This window comes from Lipophrys pholis, assembly GCF_963383615.2.
Source record: "Lipophrys pholis genome assembly, chromosome: 1".
Classification (NCBI taxonomy): Eukaryota; Metazoa; Chordata; class Actinopteri; order Blenniiformes; family Blenniidae; genus Lipophrys; species Lipophrys pholis.
The window spans coordinates 164,971-192,620 of record NC_137635.1 but is presented as its reverse complement, the minus strand read 5'-3'; the positions used below and the strand labels follow the sequence as shown (position 1 = coordinate 192,620).

The window sequence follows — 27,650 nt, the reverse complement described above, 5'->3', positions numbered from 1 at the left end:
TTAATAAATGTATGAATTGAGCAGGGACTTGTAAAAAAAAGCTCAGTGGACTTTGTGTTTTATCCTCAGTCACTCTAGACGTGGTGGAGGAGGGTGGAGGAGGGTGGAGGAGGTTGTTCTGTCTCCAGCAGCAGTGCGTCCCGAGCGGATGACTGTACCGCGAGCGGCTCCTATCAGAATTTACAGTCATAACGTAGAAATATACTAAACTGTATCACGTGTCACATATGTATAATAATAAAATAAGCAATATCAAATCTATAATTTCTTTTTTTCACACTTAAGCCATTGGTAAATCATCTCAATTGCAGTTAGTTTTTTGCATGAGACTTTCCCAGAGACTCACATTAGTTATTACCGTGTACATAGTTTAGTATATTTGTACTTTATAACTGTAAATCCTAATAAAAGCAGCTGGAAAAGAACAGACGTCCCCAGCGACAGCCAGTCAGTGTGCGCTCCCGACACTGCAACTTTACACACGGATGTCACTGCGCTATTTTTGTATTTACTCTGAAATTAGACTGATTGTTACTCACTTTGTCACCATTGATAATCAATCAGTTCTATCCACCGCTCTGTTTCATCTGAAGATGAAAGTTTAACATATAAACATGGTGCTGCTGACTCAGTAGTAATGTTCCACTAAAGAAACATGTAGAACACTGCAGCTTGGCTGTTTATGATTACGTGGATCTGTAAGTCTGATATTTGAAAATATTAATTGTATGAGATGAATCTGGCTTCAATTCTCCACCTCACCATCAGCGCTGCAGGTTCCCCGTCTCCAAAATGTGCGTGCGCAAGGTTCAAAGTTTGCGTTCCTGTAAACACATTCTCACGCAAAGTTTATTTTTTAAATCACAGACTTTGCGTGGGAAGTGGCGTACGCATCTTTCAGGACCCGTTTTGTGCGTGAGCAAGCTTTATAAATGAGGCCCCAGATATCTAACCCATCACCGCCACCATTTCTAACCATTTGTGAATGTAAATATATATATTTGGTCATTATTTGTCATTTTTATCGTTAGTTTATCACTCCTTGGATGACACGACAACGGGGCAGACTGAAAGAGAAAGTGCCACATACAGAGACAAAACTAAAACAAAGGCGGAACTGTTGTTGTCCTGCCAGCTTGTTTCTCCCGTGGTGGTCTCGGAGTCGGACAGTTTGTTGGAGTTGAGTGATGGAGTTTCGTGGACATCGGGACTCAAACTCTCTGTGACTTCTGCTTTTCAGCCTCCTTCTACCGACCAGCCGCTTCACAGAGAGCTGCGGAGCGGAGCCACATGGCGGACAATATAGTGAGTGTCCCGGCGGACAGTGTAGTCGGTGTCCCAGCGGCTAACGTTAGCCCGTCTGTTAGCATCGGCCGGAGTGATGAGGCAGCAGAAATAGCGGCGGTGGGTTAGTTCGCGGTTCGTTAGCAGCTCGTTAGCTCAGCGTTAGCAGCGTTAAGGCTAACGTGCCCTCCTAGGTCTATAGTACTTATAGAGTAGCGCGTGGCCATTAAATACTAATATATACTACTGCGTCGAGGTCGTATGCGCAGTGATAATTCACCTCTTTACCACAAGGGGGCGCGGAGGGATCGGTCGTAACTACATAAAACTCATTCGCAGTGCTTATTTTCCCCATAATGTGCAGTTTGGCACAAAGATCAGCGGTGAATGTGAACTTTATTTTGGGGTGTAGCTCGCAGAACGTGGCAAAGAGCTACAAACGAGCTTCCTGCACGGTGTCGTCAGGTTATCGAAAGTGTGTAAAACTTTAAAGAGGCACCAAAACACACACTGTGCCCCTGGGCCTCGGGTGCAGTTCACTCTTGAACAGCTTCTCCAATAAAGTGTACATTTAGCTACACTACCATCTGTGTCACCTGAAGATTTTTCACACGTTCAATGACGCAGAGGACCAATCGCAGTCGTCGCGGTCTGCGTTTTCTACCGCGGGGAACCGTATCGTTTGCGTATGGAGTATAGATCACGGATTACGCTTTAGCAGCCTTAGCTTCCGTTAGTAACGTCAGCTCCTGTTAGCTGCATACAGTCTGCCACCGGGAGGTGACGATGGTAACGTTAGATCCCGGTAGCAGCGTTAGTTCCAGGTAGCAGCGTTAGCTCCCGGTAGCAACGTTAGCGCTAGGTAGCAGCATTAGCGCTAGGTAGCAGCGTTAGCTCCTGGTAGCAGTGTTAGCGCTAGGTAGCAGCGTTAGCGCCAGGTAGCAGCGTTAGCGCCAGGTAGCAGCGTTAGCTCCTGGTAGCAGTGTTAGCGCCAGGTAGCAGCGTTAGCTCCTGGTAGCAGCGTTAGCGCCAGGTAGCAGCGTTAGCGCTAGGTAGCAGCGTTAGCTCCCGGTAGCAACATTAGCGCCAGGTAGCAGCGTTAGCGCTAGGTAGCAGCGTTAGCGCCAGGTAGCAGCGTTAGCGCCCGGTAGCAACGTTAGCGCTAGGTAGCAACGTTAGCTCCCGGTAGCAACATTAGCGCCAGGTAGCAGCGATACATAGACATATACACTAAACGCCGCGCAGCCTGTCTCAGCCCACCGCTCCGACACGTCACAGCGGCCGCCATCTTGTGAGGGGCAAGTCTGACCCGTCAGCCTAAAGAAGTCTGTGTGACAGCGAAGTGTTTCTGAAGAAAACCACGCAAATATTCATTTACATGACTGTGAAGAATCATTGCTTTCATTTTTAATTTATTAAATTAAAATTATTGTATTTATTTATTTATTTATTTAATGTAGCATACTTATAGAAAGTATTGAGAGGAAATAGAAGAAGTTTGCAGACGGGACATTGGGACGCTGTTCTCTCCTTTTAGAGCAGCAACATGATGGAGCCATGACAACAATATGCAAAAGCGTTTATTTACACACAATGTGACATTTATATACAATGAACATGTACATTGGGGCACAAGTTATAACTTTTTGTGGAACAAATTTAGATTTTTTTTAACATATTTACACATAATAACATATTTACCTGTTATACTTTCATTTATTTTTACATAGTTACCTTTAATATTACATAGAAAATAATTGTTGCATATTTACCTATTAAATGTTTATTTATTGTGACACATTTATCTATTAGTCCATATTATATGACATATTCTCTTTCAGCTCTTCATTTATTAGATGTTTCCCTCTCAGTTCCTCCAGAAGACCCCCCACTGTGCTCTGTGCTCTGTGCCCTCCGTTCTCCATCTTTTCATTCCTCTTCTCAGACTCTCCACCTCGGCCATGGCTTCACTGAGTCTGGCTGTCAAAGCATCAGGACATGTGGGCAGTGATAGGAGAGGTCCTAGTGAGAAACAGATGGACATGTTCAGAGTCCTGTGTTATCACATTAATTCACTGCTTGTGCAACGTGCAATCAGTTGATCTGCTATCTTAATCAATATATAATAATGTTTGTGTACATGTCAGTGTGTCTAAAAGGAGTGAGGTGTGACATGTTGCTCAGCTGTTTGAGAACAGCCAGACAGAACTCCCTACTGGGACCAGGCTGAGGTTCTCCTGCTAGAACAGGCGGGGAACAGTACACTGACTGGTTCTGAGCAACTCATTTCTTTTGAAATGTAATATTCTACACACTGCAACTAAAATAGCCTCCGTTAGATGAACCCAATAGACCTTGATATTGTTGTTGTTGTTGTTTGAGGGCGAGCTTCAGCCAGGGAATAGAGAGCATTTCCCACGGCTCCAGCTCATCTATGTCCCAAGTTAATGTTATATGAGCTAAACACAACGACAACAACAAAAACTGTTTTTCCTACTTGTGGAAGGTAATCCCACGCAGTCGATTGTCCTTATTTTGTCTGTTTGTACAACCAAAAGCAGAACCGTGATGCGGTATCGTTTCTGAAGTCCTGACAAATGCCCCTCACAAGATGGCGGACGCACTGACGCATGTTCCTGCCAGTCGGTGAGGCGTCTAGTGTTTATGTCTATGGCAGCAATAGATCCCGGTAACAGCGTTAGCGCCCGGTAGCAGCGTTAGCTCCAGGTAGCAGTGTTAGCTCCCGGTAGCAGCGTTAGCGCCCGGTAGCAGCTTTAGTTCCCGGTAGCAGCGTTAGCTCCCGGTAGAAGCGTTAGCTCCAGGTAGCAGCGTTTGCGTCAGGTAGCAGCGTTAGCGCCAGGTAGCAGCGATAGATCCCGGTAGCAGCGTTAGCGCCAGGTAGCAGCGATAGAGGCCGGTAGCAGTGTTAGCGCCATGTAGCAGCGTTAGCTCCAAGTAGCAGCGTTAGCTCCCGGTAGCAGCGTTAGCACCAGGTACCAGCGATAGATCCCGGTAGCAGCGTTAGGTCCAGGTGTTAGGTCCAGGTGTTAGGTCCAGGTGTTAGGTCCATGTGTTGGCTCCAGGTGTTAGGTCCAGGTGTTAGGTCCAGGTAGCAGTGTTAGGTCCAGGTGTTAGGTCCAGGTAGAAGTGTTAGGTCCAGGTGTTAGGTCCAGGTAGAAGTGTTAGGTCCAGGTGTTAGGTCCAGGTAAAAGTGTTAGGTCCAGGTGTTGGGTCCAGGTAGAAGTGTTAGGTCCAGGTAGAAGTGTTAGGTCCAGGTGTTAGGTCCAGGTAAAAGTGTTAGGTCCAGGTGTTGGGTCCAGGTAGAAGTGTTAGGTCCAGGTAGAAGTGTTAGGTCCAGGTAGAAGTGTTAGGTCCAGGTGTTGGTTCCAGGTGGCAGCGTTAGCATGTGAAGTACAGACGTGTTAAACTCACCTTGGTCCAAAAAGAGAGGATCTAATTCTCATGTCTCTCCTCTTTATCATTAATAAATGAGTTTGGCTCTTATTTTCCACCATTCCAACGTTCCATAGTGACTTTCTGCTCCTTTCACTTTATTTCTGGACGTGTCTGAATCAAAAGCTTCAACATGGAGGAATGGAGGTGTAGAATGATAGAACGCTGCTCTACAGACGTTTCCATGGTAACCTAGGTAAACACTCTGATTAAAGTTCTCTTTCACATGAAGACAATAAAAGGCTCATTTTATGTCTAAAAACTCCAACTTTCATTTACAGTAGTTTGTAGTTTGTTTAGTAGTTCCTGAGGAACCAGAAGTCTGGCTTCATTAGAAAGAAGTTCTGTGGAGCGTCTCATAGCGGAGCGCCCCCTGCTGCCTCATGCAGACCTCAGCCTTTGTCAATCTCACAGCCAGAAATTAATGATCTGGTTCCCTCGCTTTATTAGTTTGAGGTAACGACTTATTATTTCGTTCCCTTGCGTTATTATATTTTTCTCTGGCCACTTTCTAGATGGTTCTCTCTGGTCAAATTAAAAAAAGAAGAGGCAACATGAAGCCTCGTCTGATCTTTCAGCTCAGTTTTCATCTTCCACTTTAATATCCTGGTAGCAGCGTAGTTTGTCATGTTTTATGGTAGTTTAATAGAGTAGATAAAAACACTGCGCTGCCTCCACCACTATGTTTAACGCAAAACACAGAAGCACGGATACTTGAAAGTGGGCGGAGCCTTGGGCGGAGCAGCGTCAGGGACGCTAACCACTGTTGTTAACCTCACAGTTAACTTTGACGGCGACGTTAACTAACGGGATGACTAACCATGTTTTAAACAACACATATTCAATGGTTGGTTAGCTAATGGCGGGTTATGGATTTAACCGGCAGTTAGGGCTTAACTAGTGGTTAAAATAACCCAGTTTTGATCCACCGGGCCCAGACTGGTAAAATATTACTATAATAACCTTTAAATTTACACCTGAAAGTTTTTCTTTGTTGTACTCACAGTGTATGTAATCTAATTGTCTATATTTTTGCAAGATCAAACAGTAAGTACTGAAAATGATTACAATCTCAACATAAAGTCAATTTTAATGAAACATTCTGGTGGCAATTACAATGAAATGTAAAAAAAACAACTTGTATAAATCCTATATAACCTCCTTGATTGGTGGGTTTGTTGGACCAGATTTGAGCCTCTTGGTCGGTTTTGGCCCACGGGCCTTATGTTCTCTGCTGTAAAGGGAAACTGAAACTTACGAGTACGCGTGACGTCAACATCGTCATCCGCCCCTCTGCAGTCCACTGCTCATGCTCCAGAGCTACTGGACCTTCTGTGAGGACATCCTCCGTCTCCCCGTCTGAACAGTCACATTTTAAAAGCAAATAAAGAGCCAGAGGCTCAGAACTCCTGAAGTGAAAGATAAACTGCTTTAGGAAAGGTGGAGAACGCCGGGCAGCAGAAGTAGAGAGAGTTTCTGGAACGTTCAGTTTGTGGAACGCTACGTTCCTTAACGTTCCAGAACGTAACGGTACGTTCTGGAACGTTAAGGAAGTGAGTCCAGAGTGGAGTATGGAAGCACTCATGTATCACCCGGCCCGGCACAGTCTGCAGACACACAATGTGGAAAGCATGAAGGTGCTGATGGAGAGGAGTTTCACAGATCAGCACTGTGCTGTGGGGAAGCGGCGATTATTCAGATCTCAAATTAATTTCCTGACACCACAACATCTGAATATTCCAATAATCAGGTCCAGCCGAAGTATTTTGTCCGTTTCAGTGTCGCTCAGCTTGAAATTTGTCTGTTGTCATCGTCAGGCAGGTTGTGCCTCAAGTCCTGAAGCGAACCAGGCGAGAATGCCGAGCATTTGGAATCTATTGGTATTGCAATCAACCTTTGATGATGTGGACAAACCACCCTGCACAGTTTGATTGTTCCTGTGTTTGCAGATCATCAGGGTCCAATCCCCGGATGGGATGAGGAAGATTCTCTCCACTAAGAGGGAGACAGCAGCTGCCTTTCTGAAGAAGGTACCGCCATTTCAACTCTGCTCATATTTTACTGCTACTTCACATGTTTGTCTTTGATGTCAGTCTTTTCAACAGTGTGTAAAGCAACTGTGTCCTCGGTGACATGCATGTTAGGGTTAGGTCTCTAATCTCCTTTCTTCCTCCTTCTTCCTCTTTTGTGATTTATATGGATATTGTTGGAGGACACTATAATACATTGTAATGATCCAAAAGAAATAACTGATCATCATCTTCTCCTTCCTTTATTTTTTTCTGTGCAATGTTTAGTTTTTCCTTGATTGTGTAAAAGGGAGAAATCTCTGACTGAATTCCAGACTGCCCGTTGTCATGCTCTGTATGTAAATTTAAAATGGTGTTTTGTAGCTGTTGCAGTGGTAAATGTCAGACTTCTAGTCTAATTGAGCCACACCGTCTGCGTCTCCCATAGGTGGCCCAAGAGTTTGGTTTCAACTCCAACGGATTCTCTATTTACCTGAACCGCGACAAGACCGGAGAGATCCTCTCCCAGAACAAAACCCTCAGCCTGCTCAAGATCAAGTGAGGATTACCGAGTTCCTCAGGTCCTCACATGGACACCACACAAAGGTTTTCTGTGTGGAAAACTAACTTGAATCTTTTCTCCTCCCTTGGTGTTGTAGGCACGGGGACATGTTGTTCCTCTTCCCCTCGGCGGCGTCTTCCTCTGGGGAGGTGATGGACACGGCCACCCCACACACATCCTCATCCCTACCGTCCCTCTCGGCCTCTTCATCCTCCTCTTCCTCATCCTCCCTGATGCCGCGGTCCTTCTCAGCTCCCCAGGTCCAGGAGGATGAAATCGATCAGTATCTGGCCAAGCAGGACGGAAAGATCTACAGGAATAAAGACCCACAGCTGTAAGGAAGATGGCAGGGGCTCCCATCACCCAACGCTCATGTGAAACCTCACTCTTCCCTATTTCCTCTTGCAGATGTCGTCATGGTGCTCTTGGAAAATGTGTGCACTGTGTACCATTAGAGGTGATATATTTTGCCTAGTCAGACACTTTAAACCACTTCTATCCTGATCTTCCTCTCTGAGCCTGGGACTGTTTTTATGTTCCAGCCTTTTGACGAAGACTACCTGAATCACCTCGACCCGCCGGTCAAACACATGTCGTTCCACGCGTATCTTCGCAAGCTGACGGGCGGCGCTGATAAGTGAGGAGCCTTGTGATGTTTCAAAAAAACTGTCTTGATCCCGCTGTCACATTTAAACACTACCCTCTTGTTTTTAATCCTTCTGCAGAGGGAAGTTTGCAGCTCTGGAAAATATCAGCTGCAAGATAAAGTCAGGCTGTGAAGGTCACCCCCCTTGGCCCGAGGGCATCTGCACCAAGTGCCAGCCCAGTGCCATCACTCTGAACAGACAGGTGAGGAAACAGAGCTGCACGCTCCCACAGGTCGCTGTTTCAACACCACTGACTGCCACCTGCAGTGCCACCATGACGCCTTCATTCAATTCAGGTGTATCCGACCAACACATATATGAATATAAATCTAACGAAAATGACCATGAAATCATCTGTAAAACAAGAACAAAAGCCTATTTTAGAACAAGTTTCAAAAACAAACTGAATAAACATGAAAATAGCTTCAAAAAGTACAAGTCAAAAAATGGCTCTAAAATGGAGAATAGCATCAGCACAAGTTTGCTTAAACTTGTACAAAACCTAATATAGAAAATTACAGTTGGCATGGAATTGGCTTTAAAATATGAATAAAATGGACCCACAGCAAGCTTCAAATCACAATAAGTCTCAGACCAGATCAAATTAAAAGAAACCTCAATGACTGAAGATATCCAAAGTTTGGCCAAACCAAAACCGAATCAAGCTTGGCACAAATCCAAAACTCTAAACAATAAATCTAAGACTAAATGCAGAACTAAAAATCACTGGTGTAGATAAATCTTGAATTTGGTTTCTGATTCTTTTCTTCACACAGAAATACCGACATGTGGACAACATCATGTTTGAGAATCACACCATCGCTGACCGCTTCCTGGACTTCTGGAGAAAGACGGGCAGTCAGAGGATGGGCTACCTGTACGGCAAGTACACCGAGCACACAGACATCCCGCTGGGCATCCGGGCCGAGGTGGCGGCCATCTACGAGCCCCCCCAGGTAGGAGCCCTCCTCCAAGTACTGCTGCGTCTTTTAGGGCTTTTCCACCAAAAAGAACCAGGTGCTCGTTCAGGTGCTATTGCCAGTTCTTAAACGCGCACCGCCAAAGAACTGGTTGTTTTTCCATCGTCAGCAGAGCCAAGTGAGAGCCACGTCATCGCGTCACTGATTTCACCAATATAGTGCCGGCAGGATCATCACCGGTTTGGTCCGGGTCGCTTCATCTAGTCTGACCTGAACCTCGGATGCTGACTAAAGAGCCAGAAAACATTGCATTTCCTCATTGCTCCAGTCTGGTTTTTTCACATCCTCCTTGCTTTATACGGAGCCCCGGAGTGGCCATAGAGGAAAAATAATAATAATTGAATCTGCAAGCAGCCTTGAGCAGGACCTCATACTCTGGACTCTGGCCCGTCAGGGTCGGCCCAGTCATAGCCTCTGGCCCCTTTATATATTGATCAAATCTACATTTTTAAGGTTTAAACAAAAAAGGACTTTTATTTAGAAAAATGTGGGGGCTTTTATTTTGAAAACAAACTAAACTCTAATGTAGCTCGTGGCATATAGGCCACCACCTAGCCCTAATCCTAATTTTTCTGGTTTCCAGAGACAAGGATCTACTGTGTTGAGCGTGGATGGTGGGGGGTGGTGTTTAGATGAAGCAAAGCAAGCCACTTTCAGCTCGGGTTGGTCCTATAACCCTAAACCTAGAGTGGGGTCAAAAGTGGGCGGGACCCGGCTAATTAGCTAGTGATCCGTATCCCTAGCCCCTCCCCCGAATATCAGCTCAATTGAACAAACTTTCAACTATCGCACCAGCATGAAGCTGTATGACTCTTATATAATCATCATTAGTTTTCAGCTTGAAGTGTTTAAGGTATATGCTGACTAAAAATAAAGACAATTAAGATGATAGTTCATTAAACCTTTAATGAAACATGCTCGTAGCAACAAACACTTGTTTAACTGTGCAGCATAAAGTGCAAACAGCTGAGTAAAATAAGGAAAAGGCACTTGCCTAAACAACACAAAAATAAATACTTCAGGTTTATTTTTTAGGTTTTTTCTTTCCTTAATTTGCCTTTGGCATCAACATAGCAACAAAGAGGTAGGCACCTGTAATTAAGAAATTATTAAAGTTTTGGTCTCACTGACTCAAATATAACAGAAGTGGTCAAAACTGTTAACATTTACAGCTATATGAGTAAGTAGTTAGTTAGCTCTTTGTTTACGCTAATATTAGAACATGGTAGTTGGGATCTGGGTTTTAGATGATTTCAAGTTGTTGCACATGATCTGCTCCTTTTTCAGTCGTCCTGAGTTTCCCTGAACACGGCAATGAGCGGGTCCCTTTAAATGTTGTCGCCGCAAGGAATTGTGGGGCAGCGTGAGCTTGCCTCATTTGCTAAAGGATGCATCAGTGGTTCCTATGCTAAAGGAGGCTCTAAAGGAAGCAACGAGCCTCCTTTCCTTTGCTTATTGAGAATTCGGACAGTCCTTATCATGGCCGCCACACAAAACACTTCCGGGGTGAAGGAAACGTCGATACATAGAGAGGAGGGACAACTCGGACAGACCCACAGGTTACTCCCCAGGTGTCCCTGACCTGGAATCTGGTCTTATCTCGCATGCTAATCTGCTAAGCTAACTAGCCTAGCATTAGCATTAAAAGCCAACTAACCTCTAATGTAGCTAATGCCTGAATATCAATTTTTTGGGGGTTGCTGTGTCAATTTAAATAAAGACTTTTATTTTGAAAAGATTGGGGCCTTTTACTTTGAAAGCCAGCTCACCCCTAGCCTAGCTAAACACTTAATATCTACTTTGAAGGTTTACATTGGCATGATAAAAAACAAGGACTTATTTAGATGGAGTTTGGGGCTTTGACATGTTAGCCAGTCCACAAACCCCTAGTTAGCATGTTAGCTCTTCTGCTATTTGCTTGTTCGCCAGACCACAAAGTGCACGTTAGCTAGTTCACAAACCACATATTAGCATGTTAGTTTGTTCATGTCACAGTGCACATTATCATGTTAGCCAGACCACAAAGTGCATATTAGCATGTTAGCTTGTTTATGTAGCACATGATAGCAGGTTAGCTCATGAACAAGGCCTTTCATGGTATTGCGTAATCCATTCACACAATGATGCAACAGTGTTCTGACCACCTGCAGTTAGTGATGTCATCATTAAAAGGCTCATTTTATGTCTAAAAGCTCCAAGCTTTCATTGACAGTAGTATGTGGTTTGTTTAGTAGTTACTGATGAACTAAAAGTATGGCTTCATTATAAAGAAGTTCTGTGGAGCGTCTCATAGCGGAGCGCCCCCTGCAGCCTCATGCAGACCTCAGCCTGCGGTCATAATGCCAAACAAGACCTGGAAGGGAAGTTAGTTACAATGATGTCACCATGAAAACCCTGAAAAAAAATTAAATGACCTCCTTCCCTCGCTTTATTAACTTCAGGGAATGACTTATCTCCTTCCCTCGCTTTATTAACTTCAGGGAATGACTTATCTCCTTCCCTCGCTTTATTAACTTCAGGGAATGACTTATCTCCTTCCCTCGCTTTATTAACTTCAGGGAATGACTTATCTCCTTCTCTCACAATATTAACTTGAAGGAATGACTTATCTCATTCCCTCGCATTATTAACTTGAAGGAATGACTTATTATCTCATTACCACACAATATTAACTTGAGGGAACAACTTATTATCTCTTTCTCTCGCATTATTAACTTGAGGGAAACGACTTTTCTCAGTCCCATGCATTATTAACTTGAGGGAAGGACTTAACTCCTCTCGCATTATTAACTTAACGGAAATTACTTATCTCATTCCCACGCATAATTAACTTGAGGGAACAACTTATTATCTCATTCCCACGCATAATTAACTTGAGGGAACGACTTATCTCGTTCCCATGCGATATAATTTTTTTCTCTATAACTACTCCGGGGCTCCGTGTTCGCTGTAGATTTCAGAAAGCCAGTTCAGCGTCTCTTCCGCCTCGTAGGTAGTGATAACTCCGCCCCCAGCTGATGACGTGTAAGGCCCCGCTCTGGCCCAGCAATGATGTGGGGATGGCTGAGCATCCGTTTAGACCTGATGGGTTGGGGCTTTGGCGGTGGAAAGACAAAGAATTGGTGCTAAATCCGGCCCTGGCCCCGAACTAGTACCTGGTTCTTTGTTGTGAAAAAGCCCCCTTTTTGTCCTGAGTGAGCCACAGACCTGTTTGCTGTGTCCCAGAACGCCTCCCAGAACAGCCTGGAGCTGCTGGAAGACCCCAAAGCTGCAGCGGTGGATGAGATCGCGGCCAAACTAGGCCTGTGCAAGGTGTTTTTTCCAGCCCTGGATAAGGTCATATGATCTCGCTGCGGAGTCCTTCCTCACATTGTGAGTTTGTTCTGCAGATGGGATGGATCTTCACGGACCTCCTGTCTGAGGACACCAGGATAGGAACTGTCCGCTACTCCAGAAACCAGGTGAGGACGTGTGAACCGTCCCCGAGCTCTCAAAACTGAACAGAATCATTCTTGTGCTCACAGCTGCTCTGTTCATTTCACATTTTAAAAAAGCAAACGATTGTTGTGTGTAGGTTGTTCTATAGAATTTCTAGGAAAGGCATATATAAGCCCACTGGCTTGAACCTGTTCCTTTTCTTGCTCATCCAAGTTGAAGATGGTATTTTTTATGAGTTGAACTCTGTCCTGGCAGGACTCGCACTACCTGAGTGCAGAGGAGTGCATCACAGCGGGATACTTCCAGAACCAACACTCTAACCCCTGCAGGCTCTCTCGAGACGGACACTTTGGATCCAAGTTTGTTACTGTGGTGGCAACGGGTATGCTTTTTTTCTCTGCTCACAACTAAGCTTGAAACGTAAATCAGACGTTGATAAATCAGTGAACTCTAGCTTCATTGTGGCAAAAGGAGACATACAGTCATCAATACCAATGATCACATCAGTTTAATTTGAAGTTTGTTAAAAACAACCTTTTGTATATTTAAAATGTGTTTATTTTGGTGTGTAATTACTGTTGGCACAGCCGCATGTAAAGGGCCTCTCACTGGAAATATATTCTGATTAGAACAACTCTCCCGGTTGGACTGGGACTAGCCAACACTGAGAGCTCCTCTTGTCTCAGAAGGACAGGAAGTGAGCCTGATCTTCATCAGTTAAGAAAGGACTTTTCAATTGGCAGCTGTTAAAAGCTGCGGCTATCATAAGCAGAGCTTTAGAATACCAACACAGTGAGTCATGTTTACACTCCATTTATGGTGAAGAACAGAGTTTCCACATTCCATGTTGACCGATCACGAAACCGTGCTGTTCTGCTGCGGCAGTGGAGGACGATGTGGCGCACACTGGAGAGTTTCTCAGCTCTGTATGTTGAGCTTTAGATGTGCTGAGTCTTAATAGAAAGCAGAGGTTTTCTGCTGTAGCTCGTCTCCACGGCCGAAGTCCGGACCACTCGCGCTCTGTGAGTGGAAGTGAGCGGCATGGGCAGCACTCCTGTGAGCCTCCGTTATGTCTCTGTTAATATGTCATGGTCTGATTTGATTCATCTGTTAAGAGTCTGAAAACTGGTTCTGGTGAAATCAGCACAATCAAAATAAATAAAGTCTGGCGGTAACATTCACCTTTAACTTTGAGGGTTTTTCTTATGTGGATGTAACATCAATACTACAGGTTCTTAAAACTATTATTTGATTGAAATCAATAATTTCAGTTCAGTTTGATTTAATGTGATGATTCACAATACACAGATTTGCAACCTGTCCAGGGTGTAGCCTGCCCTCACCTGTCCAGGGTGTAGCCTGCCCTCACCTGTCCAGGGTGTAGCCTGCCCTCACCTGTCCAGGGTGTAGCCGGCCCTCACCTGTCCAGGGTGTAGCCGGCCCTCACCTGTCCAGGGTGTAGCCTGCCCTCACCTGTCCAGGGTGTAGCCTGCCCTCACCTGTCCAGGGTGTAGCCGGCCCTCACCTGTCCAGGGTGTAGCCTGCCCTCACCTGTCCAGGGTGTAGCCGGCCCTCACCTGTCCAGGGTGTACCCGGCCCTCACCTGTCCAGGGTGTACCCGGCCCTCACCTGTCCAGGGTGTAGCCTGCCCTCACCTGTCCAGGGTGTAGCCGGCCCTCACCTGTCCAGGGTGTAGCCGGCCCTCACCTGTCCAGGGTGTAGCCTGCCCTCACCTGTCCAGGGTGTAGCCGGCCCTCACCTGTCCAGGGTGTAGCCTGCCCTCACCTGTCCAGGGTGTACCCGGCCCTCCCTGCCCTCGCCCACAGTAGACTGGGATCGGCTCCAGCACCCTGCGACCCTGAACTGAAAAGCAGGATTGAAAATGGATGATTCACAGTACTGTTCCCAACATTTTTTTCAACTCTTTATTAAGTTTTGTTTATTTATAGACAGCAGGAACATAGAAAAAGACAAACGAAAACATAAAGTAATAGAAAAGGAGGCATACAATTTCTCAGTCAGTTGAGTAAGCATGGACTTTGTTTTTGAATAATGACCATTTCCTCCATTTTTGTGCAAAGTCACCTGCTTTGATTCGCAGATGAAAAGTAATATCCTCCACTGTGTAGAGCTCCTCCATAGTCACTATCCACTGCTCTGGTTTTGGAGCATCAATTTTTAACCAGTTCCTAGTTATGGCCTTATAGGCAACAGTCATTATTTTGAAGAAGTACCTGTCTTCTTTCTTAATAACTCTTCTGGGAGCAATCCCAGGGTCCCTGGTAACCTTATATTTTAAGATGTCCTCCAAAGGTCCAATACTGTCATCCCAGAAAGGTTGTAGTTTCCCACATGACCAGGAAATATGGCTGTGATTGGCATTATAGTTTCCACATTGTCTCCAACACTTTTGTCTTAGTCCAGTCGGTTTGCTTTTGATTTGCGTCGTGACAAAGAAGCGTGTCAGATTTTTCCAGCCGAACTCTCTCCATTGTTTAGAGCCCGAAGAGCCGTGTTGTGTCTTACATAATAAACGCCGATCACCCTCTGAGATTTCTGTCTGAAGTTCGTCTTCCCAGCTAGATTTGATATACTAAGAGGTGTTCCCATTACATTTCTGTAGACATGCATCCAGTTTAGAGACCGCTCTGGAAGGTATCCATCATCATTCTAACCAGCACACTGCATTCTGCACACTGTGTCTTAGTTGTAAATAACAAAACAAGTCCTTATTTTCTTGTTTAAATTAGTTTTTAACCCTTTCAACAGACTTAAACATGTTCCCTTCTGTCAGTGTGCATATGGCTGTAATACCTCCATCTGTCCATGTTGGAAAGGGTTTGTCAGTTTGTCCTGGGATGAAGATAGTTGTCTGCGAAGGCCATAGCAATAACCTACAATCACCTTCCAATTTATATTTTCTAACTATACCCGTCCAGGTTTTTAGTGTTTCAGTAAACAGTAAAGTTGTCGTCTTCCTGATGTCTATAGTACTTGTCTCCTAGTCTTGTCTGAGATAGAGTTCTGCTCTGGGTGAGTTCTCTTTTCTTCCATTTGGTGTAATGTTCTAGAGAACACCAACATACCATGTATTTCAACTGAGCAGCATAAAAGTATTCTCTTAAATTGGGCAATGCTTGACCTCCCCTTTGTTTCTCTAATTGAAATGTTTTGAATTTGACTCTGGGCCTTTCGCCTCCCCAGAGTAATCGTGATATTTGCTTACCCCATGCCATAAATTGGGAGTCTGGGTTTCGAACGGGTAAAGAGAGGAATAGGTACAGCAGTCTGGGAAGTATATTCAGTTTTATTGCCTCAATTTTTGAGCCAAAATCTAAAGCTTATGATAACCATTTTGACAGGTCTTTCTGTATGTTATCATTAATTGTATTATTTGTTTCATAGTTTACTGAGGTCTTGTGTAACAAAGACTCCAAGATATTTTATACTTCCATCCATCCATTGTCCTCCTCTTACCCGGGGCCGGGTCGTGGGGGCAGCAGTCTCAGCAGGAATGTCCAGACGTCCCTCGTCCCAGACACGTCCTCCAGCTCTTCCGGTGGGACCCCGAGGCGTTCCCAGGCCAGCCGAGAGACATAGTCCCTCCAGAGTGTCCTAGGTCTGTCCTGAGGCCTCCTACCAGAGGGACAAGCCCAGAACACCTCCCTAGGGAGGCGTTCGGGGGGCATCCCAAACAGATGCCCGAGCCTCAGCTGGCTCCTCTGGATGTGGAGGAGCAGCGGCTCTACGAGCTCCTCCCTGGTGACGGAGCTCCTCACCCTATCTCTAAGGGGGCGCCCAGCCACCCTACGGAGGAAACTCATTTCAGCCGCTTGTATCCGGGATCTCCTTCTTTCGGTCATGACCCAAAGCTCATGACCATAGGTGAGGGGAGGAAGGAAGATGGAGCGGTAAATCCAGAGCCTCGCCTTTTGGCTTCGCTCCTTCTTCACCACCACGGACCGATACAGCAACTATACTTCCCAAGTCCCATTTTAATTTAAATTTCTGTCTGATAAAGCTGCTCGGTGTGTAGTTCACACACAGAACCTGTGTTTTATTTATATTAAGTTTGTAACCAGACGTCAAGCCATAATTATCCAAAACTGACAGGAGCTTAGGAAATGTCGAGTCTGGGTTCGTTAAGCATGTGATAATATCGTCTGCGAATAATCCTATTTTATGTTACTTCTTGTGCTATTGTTGTTCCTTTAAGTTTGTCATTCTGTCTAATTTCCTGGGCCAACGGCTCTATGAAAAGAGCAAATAGAGTGGGGCTCAGACAACATCCCTGTCGGGTGCCTCTAGAGAGTGTAAAACTATCTGTTAAGGTGCCATTGATCTTAAGGAACTCTTATTTTATTAACTTATATTTCCCAGTTTCAGTTAGGGAAGCTGACACACGCTTTACTTCTAAGGCCAGACTCAAGACTTTTCTATTTACTAAAGCTTACATTTACAGCTGTTTCAAGACACTGCCATGCCAAGAATAAAAGTTGATTATTTCTAATGTGGAGGTGACATTACAAGAATAAAAGTTGATTATTTCTAATGTGGAGGGGACATTACAAGAATAAAAGTTGATTATTTCTAATGTGGAGGTGACATTACAAGAATAAAAGTTGATTATTTCTAATGTGGAGGTGACATTAGAGGAATAAAAGTTGATTATTTCTAATGTGGAGGGGACATTAGAGGAATAAAAGTTGATTATTTCTAATGTGGAGGTGACATTACAAGAATAAAAGTTGATTATTTCTAATGTGGAGGTGACATTACAAGAATAAAAGTTGATTATTTCTAATGTGGAGGTGACATTACAAGAATAAAAGTTGATTATTTCTAATGTGGAGGTGACATTACAAGAATAAAAGTTGATTATTTCTAATGTGGAGGGGACATTACAAGAATAAAAGTTGATTATTTCTAATGTGGAGGTGACATTACAAGAATAAAAGTTGATTATTTCTAATGTGGAGGTGACATTACAAGAATAAAAGTTGATTATTTCTAATGTGGAGGTCACATTACAGGAATAAAAGTTGATTATTTCTAATGTGGAGGGGACATTACAAGAATAAAAGTTGATTATTTCTAATGTGGAGGGGACATTAGAGGAATAAAAGTTGATTATTTCTACTGTGGAGGTGACATTACAAGAATAAAAGTTGATTATTTCTACTGTGGAGGGGACATTACAGGAATAAAAGTTGATTATTTGTCATGTTGATAAAAAGAAACACTTCAACCTGTTGATGTTTGAGGAACTGAAGTCACACACAGTTTCAGGTTCATTAACATGATGAATGCCTCCTGCTGTGAAATGACGTGTGTCTCTCTCTACCCCCCCAGGTGGTCCAGATAACCAGGTGCACTTTGAAGGGTACCAGGTGTCTAATCAGTGCATGGCTCTGGTGAGAGACGAGTGTCTCCTCCCCTGTAAAGACGCTCCTGAGCTGGGCTACGCTAAAGAGTCCAGTCCTGAGCAGTACGTCCCAGATGTCTTCTACAAGGTGCGACGCAGCAGGCCGGCGGTCCACGGCCCCGAACTCCACATGAACCAGTCATCATGTTTCATCATGTTTCACCATGTTTCACCACGTTTCACCACATTTCATCATGTTTCACCATGTTTCACCATGTTTCACCACGTTTCACCACGTTTCATCATGTTTCACCACGTTTCATCACGTTTCATCACGTTTCATCATGTTTCACCACATTTCATCATGTTTCATCATGTTTCACCATGTTTCACCATGTTTCACCACGTTTCACCACGTTTCACCACGTTTCACCACGTTTCACCACGTTTCATCATGTTTCATCACGTTTCATCACGTTTCACCACATTTCATCATGTTTCACTACGTTTCATCACGTTTCACTACGTTTCATCACACTTCACTGCGTTTCATCACTCGTCACTGCGTTTCATCACTCTTCATCACTCGTCACTGCGTTTCATCACTTCACTGTGTTTCATCACTCTTCACTACGTTTCATCACTCTTCACTACGTTTCATCACACTTCACTGTGTTTCATCACTCTTCACTACGTTTCATCACTCTTCACTGTGTTTCATCACACTTCACTGTGTTTCATCACTCTTCACTACGTTTCATCACTCTTCACTACGTTTCATCACACTTCACTGTGTTTCATCACTCTTCACTACGTTTCATCACTCTTCACTACGTTTCATCACTCTTCACTACGTTTCATCACACTTCACTGTGTTTCATCACTCTTCACTACGTTTCATCACTCTTCACTGTGTTTCATCACACTTCACTGTGTTTCATCACACTTCACTGTGTTTCATCACTCTTCACTACGTTTCATCACTCTTCACTACGTTTCATCACACTTCACTGTGTTTCATCACTCTTCACTACGTTTCATCACTCTTCACTGTGTTTCATCACTCTTCACTGTGTTTCATCACTCTTCACTACGTTTCATCACTCTTCACTACGTTTCATCACTCTTCACTACGTTTCATCACACTTCACCGCGTTTCATCATGTTTCACCACATTTCATCGCATTTCATCTCTCTTCATCACTCTTCACCGTGTTTCTTCTCTCTTCATCACTCTTCACCACGTTTCATCTCTCTTCACCACTCTTCATCACTCTTCACCGTGTTTCATCTCGTTTCATCTCGTTTCATCTCTTCACCGTGTTTCATCTCTCTTCGCCGTGTTTCATCTCTCTTCACCACTCTTCACCGTGTTTCATCTCTCTTCATCACTCTTCACCGTGTTTCTTCTCTCTTCATCACTCTTCACCACGTTTCATCTCTCTTCACCACTCTTCATCACTCTTCACCGTGTTTCATCTCGTTTCATCTCGTTTCATCACTCTTCACCGTGTTTCATCTCGTTTCATCTCGTTTCATCACTCTTCACCGTGTTTCATCTCGTTTCATCTCGTTTCATCACTCTTCACCGTGTTTCATCTCGTTTCATCTCTCTTCACCGTGTTTCATCTCGTTTCATCTCGTTTCATCTCTCTTCACCGTGTTTCATCTCGTTTCATCTCGTTTCATCACTCTTCACCGTGTTTCATCTCGTTTCATCTCTCTTCACCGTGTTTCATCTCGTTTCATGTCTTTACCCCTCTGAACTGCTCTGTATTCTCATTTTGGACATAAGTTATTTTCAGCTCTAGAAGAAACTTGGAAGAAGCAGGTTTATCATAATATAATGTTGCATCACATTACTAGTAGTTTTTTTCCACTTTAATCGAGTTTCTTTATGTTTTCCGGGCAAATTTGTTCTGGTTTTTAACAACTTTTACAAAATCAAAGTCATCACAATACTTCGTCGTTTCAGCTAAGGACAAATGAAATAAAGTGTGTTTTGTTTTTCAAGCAGTGTTAATTCCACTTGTGCTTCAAAAAAACTAATAATTGAATCAACACATTTCCAGCTGTCTAATATATGCAAGGTCATTTCTGGAGCACCATTCAGACACCAAGCAGGTCAGAGCTTTACAAGGAAATACATTAAAACAACGAGATTAAGAAAGGCAAAACAATGAAAATCAAATAAAAGCTTTAGGGTAAAGGCAATATAAGAAGTCAAATCCACTGTTTATTGGAAAGCCTGAGAAAAGAATCATGTTTTAGGGCCTGATATAAAAGAAGAGTGTCCTCAGTCCTTTAAAGGTTAAATAGTAATATACACAAATGTTGTCTGCATCGAAGTGTAAACATGCTCAGCACCATAATCCTTCACCTGAAAAAATGTTCCCCTAAAGTTTGAAATGAAGCTAAATCAGAGACGGAGCTCTGTGTCCACTTCCTGTCCATTTACACTGCCGCCGTCCAATCACAGGCCAGATTCAGCAGATTGTCACACTGGTAATGTGCACAACACACACTAATGAGACAAACCTGGAATATTGAAAGTCAAAGTTGTGATGAAATCAAAACGGAATACTTTCTAACAATTCTGCTTGTACAACCTGGATGTAGTGTCAGTTCATGGAGGCTCATACTTTAAATGTTTCCTGATGTTCAGGCTGTGACAGCAGGGGGCGCTGGGCCTCGGTTGGTAGAACAACAGAACCTTGCAGGTTGAAAATAGGTCCGTTGGATGTTCACATTTACCATTTTTTCAGGACAAAGACAAATTTGGGAACGACGTGACGTTCCTGGCTCGACCTCTTCCTGTGGAGTACCTCATCATAGACGTGAGTAGGACCTGCAGCTTCCCCACAGCCACGCAGACGTTCTGATGACGGTGGTCTCTGGTGTCCTCCCTCAGATAACCACCACCTTTCCCAAGGACCCCCAGTACACCTTCTCCTCCTCACAACGCTTCCCCATCGAGAACCGAGACATCCTGGGAGAAACACAAGTGTGTCACCTTTCTTTACCTCACAATTTAATCTCAAAATGTTTGCACTCGTCTGTCAGAGGTTCCAAAATCACTCCTTATTGCGTTATTACTGGTGGGATGCCAGAGGAGATCGTGGGTGGGGGTGGGTGGAGTGGGTGGGTGGAGTGGCTCCTTGTAGTTTGTTGGATATCTTAGAAAACAAGTGAATAATGTCTGAGAGGCTTTGTTTTCTCACGTTGCTAAAGATTTGCACTAAAATAAGATGCAGCCTGGGCTGAGGGTGTGAAGAGTCTTCCTGTCATGGAGGTCATGGCTGTTCTCAGATTGGACCAGTGTGCCACGTGGTTTGTTTAATCCACAGTCGGGAGTAGTTCTTCCACCACAGTGGGCCCATTTCCCAGCTTCAGATGGGAAACTGTCCAGGAAGCGGCAGATCTGAAGCATTGGTAGTGAAGTTGAAACGTGGTCCGTGTGGCTGTTTTCCAGGACTTTCACAGTTTAGCCACGTACCTGTCCCAGTGCACCTCCACGTCATTCCTGAACATGGTGTCGGACTTCCATCTGCTCCTCTTCCTCGTCACCAATGAAGTGATGCCACTCAGAGTGAGTGACCGCGTCTGCAGCCGTTACACTGACGGGAGGTTTTCACTCTTCTGAAGTCAGACGGGAGTTTGTGTGTTTGCAGGACAGCATCAGCCTGCTGCTGGATGCAGTGAAGACTTCTGACGAGGATCTGGCTCAGACCTGGAAGAAGTCTGAGCAGTGGGCCACCATCGAGCAGCTGTGCAGTGAGTCCCTCACCGCCTTTCATTACTGCGACAGTTCTGAGTTTCTGTGACAGTGTGCAGAGTCTGAGTGTGACGGTGTGCAGAGTCTGAGTGTGACGGTGTGCAGTGTCTGAGTGTGACGGTGTGCAGTGTCTGAGTGTGACGATGTGCAGTGTCTGAGTGTGACGGTGTGCAGTGTCTGAGTGTGACGGTGTGCAGTGTCTGAGTGTGTCTGAGTGTGACGGTGTGCAGTGTCTGAGTGTGACGGTGTGCAGTGTCTGAGTGTGACGGTGTGCAGTGTCTGAGTGTGACGGTGTGCAGTGTCTGAGTGTGACGGTGTGCAGTGTCTGAGTGTGACGGTGCGCAGTGTCTCTGTAACGGTGTGCAGTGTGTCTCTGTGACGGTGTGCAGTGTCTGAGTGTGACGGTGTGCAGTGTGTCTCTGTGACGGTGTGCAGTGTGTCTCTGTGACGGTGTGCAGTGTGTCTCTGTGACGGTGTGCAGTGTGTCTCTGTAACGGTGTGCAGTGTGTCTCTGTGACGGTGTGCAGTGTCTCTCTGTGACGGTGTGCAGTGTCTCTCTGTGACGGTGTGCAGTGTCTCTCTGTGACGGTGTGCAGTGTCTGTGACGGTGTGCAGTGTGTCTGTGACGGTGTGCAGTGTGTCTGTGACGGTGTGCAGTGTGTCTCTGTGACGGTGTGCAGTGTCTCTGTGACGGTGTGCAGTGTCTCTGTGACGGTGTGCAGTGTCTCTGTGATGGTGTGCAGTGTGTCTGTGACGGTGTGCAGTGTCTCTGTGACGGTGTGCAGTGTGTCTCTGTGACGGTGTGCAGTGTGTCTGTGATGGTGTGCAGTGTCTCTGTGACGGTGTGCAGTGTGTCTGTGACGGTGTGCAGTGTCTCTGTGACGGTGTGCAGTGTCTCTGTGACGGTGTGCAGTGTGTCTCTGTGACGGTGTGCAGTGTGTCTCTGTAACGGTGTGCAGTGTCTCTGTGACGGTGTGCAGTGTGTCTCTGTGACGGTGTGCAGTGTCTCTCTGTGACGGTGTGCAGTGTGTCTCTGTGACGGTGTGCAGTGTCTCTGTGACGGTGTGCAGTGTGTCTCTGTGACGGTGTGCAGTGTGTCTCTGTGACGGTGTGCAGTGTCTCTGTGACGGTGTGCAGTGTGTCTCTGTGACGGTGTGCAGTGTCTCTGTGACGGTGTGCAGTGTGTCTCTGTGACGGTGTGCAGTGTGTCTCTGTGACGGTGTGCAGTGTGTCTGTGACGGTGTGCAGTGTCTCTGTGACGGTGTGCAGTGTGTGTCTCTGTGACGGTGTGCAGTGTGTCTCTGTGACGGTGTGCAGTGTCTCTGTGACGGTGTGCAGTGTGTCTCTGTGACGGTGTGCAGTGTGTCTCTGTGATGGTGTGCAGTGTCTCTGTGACATGTCTCTGTGACGGTGTGCAGTGTGTCTCTGTGACGGTGTGCAGTGTGTCTCTGTGATGGTGTGCAGTGTCTCTGTGACATGTCTCTGTGACGGTGTGTCCTGTTGTCTCCCTGCAGGTACAGTGGGTGGGCAGCCCTCCAGTTCTCTGGGCTTCGGGGCCATGGGGGGCCCCTCGGCCCCCCCCTCCTCCTCGGCCATGTGGTCGTGTCTCCACTGCACCTTCATGAACCAACCTGGTACAGAGCACTGTGAGATGTGCAGCCTGCCCCGCGGTTAAAGCCCAGCTCCAACTCTACCTGACCCCCCCAACGCCCCGCCCCCCCGGCTCCGATACATCCTGCTGTGACTCAGGAGCAAAGACTGGAGTGTGGATGTTCGCTTTCACTCACCATGTCTTCTGGAGAAATTGTGCTGTGTATAAAATACATTTGAGGAATGATCCTGTTATTTAATTATGTTTCTTCTTCTTTTTTAAAATCCGATTGTGGCGTAACATTTCCAGCATGGCGTCCACTGCTCCGTCAGGTTGCTCCAAGTCTGTTTGACGACCCCCCTCCAGTAAACCATCAGTCAGCTGAGAGCTGGAGGACAATCCACCGAGGTAGTTTCTATTTCCAGTATTACATGGATCCCGCTAGGTGTCCCCTCCAGGTGTCCCCTCCTGGATTCACCTCCAGGTGTCCCCTCCAGGTGTCCCCTCCTGGATTCACCTCCAGGTGTCCCCTCCTGGATTCACCTCCAGGTGTCCCCTCCAGGTGTCCCCTCCTGGATTCACCTCCAGGTGTCCCCTCCAGGTGTCCCCTCCTGGATTCACCTCCAGGTGTCCCCTCCAGGTGTCTCCTCCTGGATTCACCTCCAGGAGTCCCCTCCAGGTGTCTCCTCCTGGATTCACCTCCAGATGTCCCCTCCTGGATTCACCTCCAGGTGTCCCCTCCTGGATTCACCTCCAGGTGTCCCCTCCTGGATTCACCTCCAGGTGTCTCCTCCTGGATTCACCTCCAGGTGTCTCCTCCTGGATTCACCTCCAGGTGTCCCCTCCTGGATTCACCTCCAGGTGTCTCCTCCTGGATTCACCTCCAGGTGTCCCCTCCTGGATTCACCTCCAGGTGTCCCCTCCTGGATTCACCTCCAGGTGTCTCCTCCTGGATTCACCTCCAGGTGTCTCCTCCTGGATTCACCTCCAGGTGTCTCCTCCTGGATTCACCTCCTGGATTCACCTCCAGGTGTCGTCTCCAGGTGTCACCTCCAGGTGTTGTCTCCAGGTGTCCCCGCGAGGTGTCCCCGCTCTGGTTTGTAGTGGTTTGGTTTTTGAACTTGAACAGGCACAAAATGTAGCTTATTTCATCTCCCGTGCCACGCCAAAGCTTCTTCATCACCATCATCCTCATCATCAATTTAACTCAGCGAGTCAGCTCTAACCCTCGAGCTCCCCCTCCTCTCACTCTGCTCCCCCTCCTCTCACTCTGCTCCCCCTCCTCTCACTCTGCTCCCCCTCTCACTCTGCTCCTCCTCCTCTCACTCTGCTCCCCCTCCTCTCACTCTGCTCCCCCTCCTCTCACTCTGCTCCTCCTCTCACTCTGCTCCCCCTCCTCTCACTCTGCTCCCCCTCCTCTCACTCTGCTCCTCCTCTCACTCTGCTCCTCCTCCTCTCACTCTGCTCCTCCTCTCACTCTGCTCCTCCTCCTCTCACTCTGCTCCTCCTCCTCTCACTCTGCTCCTCCTCCTCTCACTCTGCTCCTCCTCTCACTCTGCTCCCCCTCCTCTCACTCTGCTCCTCCTCCTCTCACTCTGCTCCTCCTCCTCTCACTCTGCTCCCCCTCCTCTCACTCTGCTCCTCCTCTCACTCTGCTCCCCCTCCTCTCACTCTGCTCCCCCTCCTCTCACTCTGCTCCTCCTCCTCTCACTCTGCTCCCCCTCCTCTCACTCTGCTCCTCCTCCTCTCACTCTGCTCCCCCTCCTCTCACTCTGCTCCTCCTCTCACTCTGCTCCCCCTCCTCTCACTCTGCTCCCCCTCCTCTCACTCTGCTCCCCCTCCTCTCACTCTGCTCCTCCTCCTCTCACTCTGCTCCCCCTCCTCTCACTCTGCTCCCCCTCCTCTCACTCTGCTCCCCCTCCTCTTACTCTGCCTCAGTCTGGACTCACAGGCTCAACTTTGTCAGGTCAGCTCTTACAAAGTTCCTGAAATGTTAGGTGACAATCTGATTGCTTCAATGGTGAGAGAGCCTGTGGGTCTTCACCCAGGGTTAAAAAAAACACTTAGCTGCACACAAAGTATAGTCTGATCTGGTCTATTCTAATCACCAGTGCATACTCTATATGTTACACCAGTAAAATCTGATTACATGTGCACAAATGTGAGTACAAATCTCACTACAGACACAAACCAAGTCACTGTGTATGGTGAGCGCTGGGCTCTGGCTGTGCTGGAGGAGAAATCAAACGCACCCTACTGTGAGTGTTGGTAGGAAGGGAAGGAGTCTCCGCTTCACCTTCTCCCCGTCTCCACCTGGCGTGACGTCACATGAGAGCCGATGGACTCAGCCGAGCTGGAGTTTCCTGGCCCTGCTCCCTCCTGATTCCTCTGTCAAGCCTTTTCCTTTTCAATTGCCTGGGGGGGGGGGGGGGGGGGGGGGGCTCCTGAGCAAGCCTGGACCTCCAGCTGCTGGAGCTGACGGAGGCCCTAAACGTTGTGCTGTGGACTGGATTTGAAACAAAACAATTAAAAAGTCTAAACCGTCGTCGTCACGTGTTTGTTTGACTGTTTCTTGACCTTTGCAGAACCCAAACAGCCTGAAGTTACTGAAACGTGTTGGAAGAAAAAGGATTCTTGGATATTTAATGATTAAATCAAAGGTCTGGATTTATTTACCGAGACTAAAATATTGTAGAAATGGAAACCAAATAAATTCCTATCAGTTAATGCAGAAGTTATAAAGTGATTGACTGGGGTTGACTGTAGAGTGTGTGTGTTGACTCTGTTGACTGTAGAGTGTGTGTGTTGACTGTAGAGTGTGTGTGTTGACTCTGTTGACTGTAGAGTGTGTGTGTTGACTGTAGAGTGTGTGTGTTGACTGTAGAGTGTGTGTGTTGACTCTGTTGACTGTAGAGGTGTGTGTTGACTGTAGAGTGTGTGTGTGTGTTGACTCTGTTGACTGTAGAGTTGTGTGTTGACTAGAGTGTGTGTGTTGACTGTAGAGTGTGTGTGTTGACTGTAGAGTGTGTGTGTTGACTCTGTTGACTGTAGAGGTGTGTGTTGACTGTAGAGTGTGTGTGTTGACTAGAGTGTGTGTGTGTTGACTGTAGAGTGTGTGTGTTGACTCTGTTGACTGTAGAGTGTGTGTGTCGACTGTAGAGTGTGTGTGTTGACTGTAGAGTGTGTGTGTTGACTCTGTTGACTGTAGAGTGTGTGTGTTGACTGTAGAGTGTGTGTGTTGACTGTAGTGTGTGTGTGTTGACTGTAGAGTGTGTGTGTTGACTAGAGTGTGTGTGTGTTGACTGTAGAGTGTGTGTGTTGACTGTAGAGTGTGTGTGCTGACTGTAGAGTGTGTGTGTTGACTCTGTTGACTGTAGAGTGTGTGTGTTGACTGTAGTGTGTGTGTGCTGACTGTAGAGTGTGTGTGTTGACTAGAGTGTGTGTGTTGACTGTAGTGTGTGTGTGTTGACTGTAGAGTGTGTGTGTTGACTGTAGAGTGTGTGTGTTGACTAGAGTGTGTGTGTTGACTGTAGAGTGTGTGTGCTGACTGTAGAGTGTGTGTGTTGACTGTAGAGTGTGTGTGCTGACTGTAGAGTGTGTGTGTTGACTGTAGAGTGTGTGTGTGCTGACTGTAGAGTGTGTGTGTGTTGACTGTAGAGTGTGTGTGTTGACTGTAGAGTGTGTGTGTTGACTAGAGTGTGTGTGTTGACTCTGTTGACTGTAGAGTGTGTGTGCTGACTGTAGAGTGTGTGTGTGCTGACTGTAGAGTGTGTGTGTGCTGACTGTAGAGTGTGTGTGTTGACTCTGTTGACTGTAGTGTGTGTGTTGACTGTAGAGTGTGTGTGTTGACTCTGTTGACTGTCGAGTGTGTGTTGACTAGAGTGTGTGTGTTGACTGTAGAGTGTGTGCCGACTGTAGAGTGTGTGTGTTGACTGTAGAGTGTGTGTGTTGACTGTAGAGTGTGTGTGTTGACTGTAGTGTGTGTGCCGACTGTAGAGTGTGTGTGTTGACTGTAGAGTGTGTGTGTTGACTCTGTTGACTGTAGAGTGTGCCGACTGTAGAGTGTGTGTGTTGAGTGTAGAGTGAGTGTTGAGTGTGGAGTGAGTGTGTTGAGTGTAGAGTGAGTGTGTTGACTGTGGAGTGAGTGTGTTGAGTGTAGAGTGTGTGTTGACTGTGGAGTGAGTGTGTTGAGTGTAGAGTGAGTGTGTTGACTGTGGAGTGAGTGTGTTGAGTGTATATTGACTGTAGAGTGAGTGTGTTGACTGTGGAGTGAGTGTGTTGACTGTGGAGTGAGTGTTGAGTGTAGAGTGTATATATTGACTGTAGAGTGAGTGTGTTGAGTGTAGAGTGAGTGTGTTGAGTGTAGAGTGTATATTGACTGTAGAGTGTGTTGAGTGTAGAGTGAGTGTTGACTGTGGAGTGAGTGTGTTGAGTGTAGAGTGAGACTTGCTGCAGTCGACTTCAGATCAGACAGCAGCTGGACTCCAGATGTGCAGCAGGAATGTTGAAGCTGGATGGGACCCTGACTTCAAAGTGCCCCCCCCCC

The 27,650-nt window shown here is 46.2% G+C and overlaps 1 protein-coding gene across 1 annotated transcript; it reads left to right on the top strand.

The window, feature by feature from the left end:
- Positions 1-1,141: 1,141 nt before the first annotated feature.
- nploc4 (NPL4 homolog, ubiquitin recognition factor) lies at positions 1,142-23,361 on the top strand. Its single transcript, XM_080462413.1, has 17 exons — positions 1,142-1,305; positions 6,687-6,767; positions 7,195-7,304; positions 7,406-7,642; positions 7,717-7,765; positions 7,851-7,945; positions 8,034-8,157; positions 8,732-8,911; positions 12,161-12,247; positions 12,325-12,396; positions 12,629-12,755; positions 17,726-17,886; positions 20,504-20,575; positions 20,650-20,742; positions 21,211-21,327; positions 21,410-21,512; positions 23,028-23,361. The coding sequence occupies exons 1-17, from the start codon at positions 1,291-1,293 to the stop codon at positions 23,186-23,188; spliced, it is 1,884 nt and encodes a 627-aa protein (XP_080318539.1). The 5' UTR covers positions 1,142-1,290; the 3' UTR covers positions 23,189-23,361.
- The last annotated feature ends 4,289 nt before the right edge of the window (positions 23,362-27,650 follow it).

Coding starts and splice junctions, on each gene's coding strand:
- nploc4 (XM_080462413.1), top strand. Junction 20,743..21,210: donor ACATCCTGGGAGAAACACAA/GTGTGTCACCTT, acceptor GCTGTTTTCCAG/GACTTTCACAGTTTAGCCAC. Junction 21,328..21,409: donor ATGAAGTGATGCCACTCAGA/GTGAGTGACCGC, acceptor GTGTGTTTGCAG/GACAGCATCAGCCTGCTGCT.